General features: G+C 38.7%; 1 protein-coding gene across 1 annotated transcript in view; it reads right to left on the reverse strand.

The window, feature by feature from the left end:
* Positions 1–6860, reverse strand: part of LOC104290443 (protocadherin Fat 4-like) — a gene marked incomplete at its 5' end in the record, with an annotated part of 33366 nt that overhangs the window by 16181 nt on the left and 10325 nt on the right. Inside the window, one exon of the mRNA XM_009889537.1 lies at positions 3207–3514. Within this exon, the coding sequence (XP_009887839.1) occupies positions 3207–3514 (308 nt within the window). The remainder of the gene's footprint in view (positions 1–3206; positions 3515–6860) is intronic.

A 6860-nucleotide genomic window follows, 5' to 3' on the forward strand; every position in this document is an offset into this window, starting at 1 on the left:
GATTTAAAAAGGACTTTTTATTTTATTCCTTATTTAGCAAAGAGTTTTCCCCACAGTGATTTATTAATAACAGATGCGCTGCAAAAAAAAAAAAACCAACCCAAAAACCTGAAGGTTAGTTATTCCTTAAAACAAATTTTCAGAAAAATAAACATAATCTCCAAATTGTACATATCGGTTTCTCATGTTTCAACTCGATGTGTGGTACAGTTTTACAGCAAATTTAAATCAAAAGTCACTTCTAAAAATGCCTTGGTTTCTATTTTGATTTTGATTACTCTACAGGAGCTGAGCAAACAGCAACAGCTATCAGTACGTCATTACCCTTAAAACAAATTTTCAGAAAAATAAACATAATCTCCAAATTGTACATATCGGTTTCTCATGTTTCAACTCGATGTGTGGTACAGTTTTACAGCAAATTTAAATCAAAAGTCACTTCTAAAAATGCCTTGGTTTCTATTTTGATTTTGATTACTCTACAGGAGCTGAGCAAACAGCAACAGCTATCAGTACGTCATTACTCTGTAATCGCTTTTTTTCCTGCGTGCAACTAAGTTCACTAACAACGTCCTCCTGAAATCCCTGCAGATTGTCCACGCTCTTTCCAAATACATACTGTGAGCTGACGCATTGTAGTGACCAAATAAATTCATAGCTTTTAGCCCTAAATCATGCCCTACGCTACGCCTAAATTGTTCAATTTGCTATTTTTAATGAAAGCTTATCTTGAATTTCTTTCCATGCATAATGAGCAAACTGCTTCTCCCGAAAAACCGTCAGTCTGCAGTTCCAAAGCAGATTATAGCCCTGTATAAATGAAACAATTCATAGAAAGAATAATAAGCTGGCTGGCCTGTATGCCATCACATGCATACATATTTTCCTTCAGAATATCAACAACAAAAAATGAAACGAGTTTTTTGTTCTTAGCTCAATCAGCGTAATCTCCCTAACTTACATCGCTATGCGCTGTGAAAGCCAAGCTACAACCCCAGCTGAAGGGCTGATATTTGAGAATATATTTTACTTGGACCAGAGTTCATACAATTTATTTTCTAATGTTAGTCAAATGTTCCTGCTTGTTACTTAAGCATTACTCTACGGTTACCTTGCCGCATTATGAGACTTTCTATCCTGTCACTCTGCAATAGCTCAGGACTGACAACTTAATGATTTTACCAGTTTCCGATAAAATCCCACTGTGCTGTAGGAAATGACAGATTTGGAATCCTGAAGGGGGGCTATTTTATACAGTTTTGGACACCTGGGAGACATTTTTCCTGCAGCAGAAATATCTAAGACAAAGGCGATTCTTTTCACATAACCATGTTTGTAAACAGCTGACATTACTGAGAAGGTTTAAACAGTAAAAAAAAAAAAAAAAAAGTCACACAAAGGTAGAGGTTGTCTGAAATGCTTGCTTTTGGCCTGAAGCATTCATAACTGAAACGTTCTGTAAACAGTCCTTTTTATGTTATCTCTTCTTCTGTAGTCCAGCCCTCTGGCACATCTACAAGTAAAACATTTTCCCGCTATACTTTTTTCTTAAGTGTATTTCATTTATTTGTTGCAATTCTTAATGTGTGCTCCTATACTTAGCCATTTAAGTCTTATTGATAGAAATATCACACTAATTTAGTTGCTGAAATGGGAACCTGGTGCCTTTCAAGATTTAGGGGCACCTTTGGGCTTTACCATTTGGAAGCTGCGATGCAAAATGTTAAATATCTGATATTAAGGCACATTACTCGTTACTCAACATCACAATTATCCTTTATCCTATTTGGATATATAACTCCTACAAACACACACAAATTAGATTTGCAAACCCAGCTGAAGACTAAACCATCCCCCCTTCAATAAAAGGAGGAATTAGGTCTTGTACTATGCAACTGAATTGCAGTTTCAGGCTCAAGACTCTCTTAAGAGATAAGAAAAAAGCACCATTTAGGAAAGTCAGGAGACAACCCTGGTCCTACAAAGAACCCCAAACCACAAGGTCATACATCCCTCTGCTGCTCTTGGGACATCTGTGCCTAAATTTGTGCCTATGGACGTCTCACCCCAGACCTGAAGCTCTTCAGCACAGTGCTCTGAACAGAGCAGTTTAAAAACACGCAAGGGCTGTATCTCAGCCTTCTGCAACAATTTTGTGATGGGAAATCTCTACCAGGACTCAGGGGGAGCCACGCTGGGTAGAACAGTTTATTCTTTTACTCCCTACATCGCTTCTGGCTTGAAATATATAAAACAAAATGTGGAGCCCCAACCATCGATTATTCTTATATGACTTTCATTGCAAAAACGGGAAGAATATGGGATTCCACGTCTGATGGCCATTTCTGCCTGAGAAGGGAGCTGTTGGGCAATAGTTACTGATTAGGGATGGCAAATAGATTTGGTTTCATTTCTAACTCAAACACTGTGGAGTCAAAAAGCTTGGCTTGAACTCAAAGAGCATTTGGTTTATGTTCTGCTTTGGAAATATTAAAAAATGAGAGAAGAGGAATAGAAAACATTTACTGGAAAAAAAAAAAAAATGAAGGCAGGAGAGGGGTCAGAGTACCAGGCATATGGCAATCGGTTTTTCCAGTTCAGTTTTTGGCAGAATTCCTCCCCTCATGTGCTTCTTGGGGGACAAAAATAAGAGTAACTCCCCTCCTTCGCCCCAAAAAACCCCTCTGAATGTAGCACCTATGAAATTTCTACATGTATGCTAGGAAAAAAAACAGGCTTCCAGTTTGATGAGATTGGTAAAATCTCTGAACTAGCCCAAGGAGGTCAGGGACACCTGGAATTTTAAGTTTGTCCACTTCTACTTTCCAAATGTTGAGGGTTTTTGTAGTTCCGATGGTTGGTTAGCCTCCCCTGATAATCATCCCTGTAATCTGCATCAGTTAATTAAGCCTCACGTGTAGTAATTTATTTCATTAATTATCCCTGGTTCTCATTTTTCTCATTTAGAGCACAGGGCATGGCACATGTTTTTTTAATTATTCTTTATCATCATTGTACTAAACAAACCGTTATAGGTCTTTGAGTCAGTTGGAGTCAGACAGAAAAACGAGGGAGGTTTTTTCCAAAGTTGGAGGTTCTGCTAGCAAATGCAACGTTACTAATTTTACGTTCCTCTGAGTTCATGTGGAAGCCAAAGTGAACTCTTGGCTGAACTCGTCTTAAATTCTCATTTTAGCATGTCTTACCATTCCAGCCCTCCGGGCAATAACCGTGTGAAATTGTCCATCCGACACCTTCTTAGCCGTGGTAAGCTTGTATGTGCCACTGCCGAGATTGTAGGAGAACCTCAGCCTCTCTTCTACAATTTCCAGGGCCAGAAATTCTGCCCGCTCTCCAGTTTGGTTATCGTAGTTATACAACATCAAGGCATGTCTTTTTATAGTGGCAAACTTGATATAGATGTAATTATTGTTTGGATCCATACTGGGAAACTCCATATACGACAACTCTTCAAATCCATAACTGTTCAGTTCACAATGATTCCCAAAAACACCTGCAAAATGGAAAGTAAAGTAACGTCTGCTGTCAGATCGTTTTTTCCTCACTGTGCATTCTTCCAGAAACAAAGTACTGATGTGTTCTAGATATGGCTACAATACACACGCTTTTCTAAAAACCTTGAACGTGTGATTAAAAATATGCAACTTCAACAGAAGAATCCTGTTACCCACAGGTGGGTGTTGAAGTATATATATATTTTAGCTTACGAACTGAGTTACAAATGTCAGTTACATCTGTTGAAAAACAAAGTACGTTTCATTGAGCTCTATGGTTTCTTTAGAAAAGAAAAAAAAAAGCGAGTTTGACAGCTATGTCAAATACGGTTGTTAATGATCATCAGGCATTTGTTAATCCAGCTGTGGAAATAAATTTGCAGCCGGAGCTTACTTTATTCGTTATAGCTGTTACCTGAACTGTTTCTCAATGGGTAGTTCATTTTTTATACTTATGATATAAACATATATGTGATTAAAACATTATGCCTTCTCAGTATTTTTACCGATTTGAATATTTTGGTGCATTCTACCTATTTCTTTTCAGAACTCTGTCACATAATTTCCCTGGATTTTGTTTTTTAACTGCAATAGCAGTGAGAAAAAGCTACTTAATTTATGAATATTAGTTACATTTACAATGGACTATGACTATATAGGAAATGAATAAACTCTGAGGAAACATAAACCAAAGGAAATAAAACAGAATAAAGAAATTATTCCACATCTTAGTAGAAAATCATATTCAGAGGTAGTTACAAATGTGTATTGAGAACCATACTTTTGTGTGAGTGTTTTCATCAGTCTTAAAACGTTGATGATTTCTCAGGTTTATCTGTTTTTTGATTAATCTGCTGCATTTACTTTCATGCTTTTTTGTGCGTACAATGACAATTCTGGATTCATCTGCATTCAAAACCAATCTTGCTGCAATTATACCATGATACCTTGAAATATCTGTGTTGTTTTATTTCTTTATTGGGTTCATTCCACAAACCAAATTTGGGATAATTAAATTCTAATAATTATTAAATTATTTTGGCAGCACTATATGCTTCTCTGATTTTCAGAATTATACTCTGGTTTTGGAAGTCAGAACTTTATTAGTATATAGTAAATTGAATGGGCAAGTCCTGGTGTGGGCTAACAAAGCTTGTTTGATTTGGTCAGGGTCTCTTAATCAAATCTACTAAATATAAAACTGCCAGCATCTCATGTTGTGCTCCTCACGTGCAGAAAAATGCAGGTGCTCACTATTTCTTGCTTTACAGATACTTTGAGAAATTAGGCAAATTTCTCAAAAGAAAACCAAGCCCTCTGCGCTCAATATCATCCCAGAGTCCCTTTTTCTAGTTCAACATCACGACGACTCCCTTGCACGTCGCAAGTGTGTAGGATGCAAGAATACCGATGTGATTTCCAGCACTCTCACTCTTCAGCCCTCCTAATATTAGGCAGGAGACCAAGCACTGCTCGGAGCCCTCAGCGTGCCCCTCGCCCCCCCCCCAGCAGCCACAGTCACCCCCTAGCGCTGCCATGTGCTTCCATCTCCTGCCATGCCAAAAAATATCGCTTTCTCCTTCTTGCAGCCGCGGAAAAACGGACAGGATGGGGCTGGGGCATGACCAACACCTGCCCAGGGACCAGGATCTATATACACACCCACCGCTTTTATATAGGTAAAAATAAATGCGTAGAAACAGGGAAAGGGAAGATGAAGCAGAGGAGAGGCGAGGAGTACTCACCGAAGGGGCAGTGGCAGTAATACCCCTCCATGCCACTTTGGCAGGATCCACCGTTGAAACAGGGGTTGCACTCACAGTAATTGACAGCGGAGTCGCATGTTTTCCCTGCAATTAGAGAATAAAAGCAATTTGCAGGTCAGAGTATTCAGGTCAATAGGAAAGTCAGGCTGGTATTTCGGAAAGGAGCTTATGAACCAATGCTGAACGTGTGGCCAGGAGGGAGTGGGACAGGGACCAGTTGAAGCTGTGGGATGGAGAGAGGAAACACAGACACAATGCTGGGCTGCTCCCAGCCATGACACGGGCACAATATGCAGCCCAGAGAAATTAAATTTACTTTTCCAGTGTCTCACGTTGTAATAATGTTATATAGGTTGTTGTGGTTTGGACATTGGTATCATCCTGGCCAGGATATAGACACATAGCAAAAGCTGAGACTGCTTTAATGCTTCTTATTGCACTGATAATGACTTATTTTATTCCTCACACCATATAAATATAATATATGTTTAAGTTTAAAGTACAACATGAGCTCGCATAGAGGGTGTCCATTCTTATATGTGTTTGGGTTTTTTGGTTTTTTTTTTTTCTTTTACTAACTGGTACCTGTAAAAAAGAGATCATGAAATGAAAGGAGGTGCTGAACTATAACAAACAAAAAAAATATTATTTTCCCTCTATTTAATGCAGCGTACTCATTAGTGCAAAGGAGGTACAGACAGCCCTTGCTGGACCCTGTATGAACAGCGCATGCTGAACACAGGCTGCTATTGTACATTATTATATGATTTTTCTTATTTTTCCTCATCAATTACAACCTCCTTCCTGACTCGGAGGGACCACAGTCCTCTCGAGCTAAAAACAAGTTACCCTGGATACAGTCCTTTTCTAAGCAGACATTGTGACGTGGTAAATATTATTCACCAGAGAATAAACTGAAATCACATAATTCATTTCGACAAGGAAGGGAACCAAGAGAAAAAGTGAAGATTTTAACAGATGCCAAACACCGACAAGGGGATTCTTTGTACAAAACTAACATTTTTCTTTGTATGGAAACACTACCTACAAAAGTATTGGTCTTCATGTCCAAGTTCTTCACTGCTTAGCTTTTATCAGTTTAGCAATGCTTCCACTCTATACCATTCTTGGTACCCGTCTGCCTTCTGCCGGCAATGCCAGCCTTCGCCGCCTGCTCAGCAAAAACTAGGAAGTATTGTCATGTTTGTCCTTCATGTTTCTCTGCAAAAACTGGCAAAATCAGCCACGCTCTTCAAGACATCTCCTTGAACTTCATCTTGGCCAGGATACAGACACATAGCAAAGGCTAAGACTGCCTTAATGCTTCTTATTGCACTGATAATGAATTATTTTATTCCTCACACCATATAAATATAATATATGTTTAAGTTTAAAGCACAACATGAGCTCGCATAGAGGGTGTCTATTCTTATATGTCACATATATCTTACAGTTCTTATATCTCACATGACAGCAATGCACAATATGCCATCCTTAGGGAGTGCTGGTCCCTAAAACTGTAGAAAATCCGGACTGTGCTATATTAACTCTGCTGGCTTTTTCAGAATCTCACAACTAC

This window comes from Charadrius vociferus, unplaced genomic scaffold, assembly GCF_000708025.1.
Source record: "Charadrius vociferus isolate BGI_N301 unplaced genomic scaffold, ASM70802v2 scaffold618, whole genome shotgun sequence".
Lineage (NCBI taxonomy): Eukaryota > Metazoa > Chordata > Aves > Charadriiformes > Charadriidae > Charadrius > Charadrius vociferus.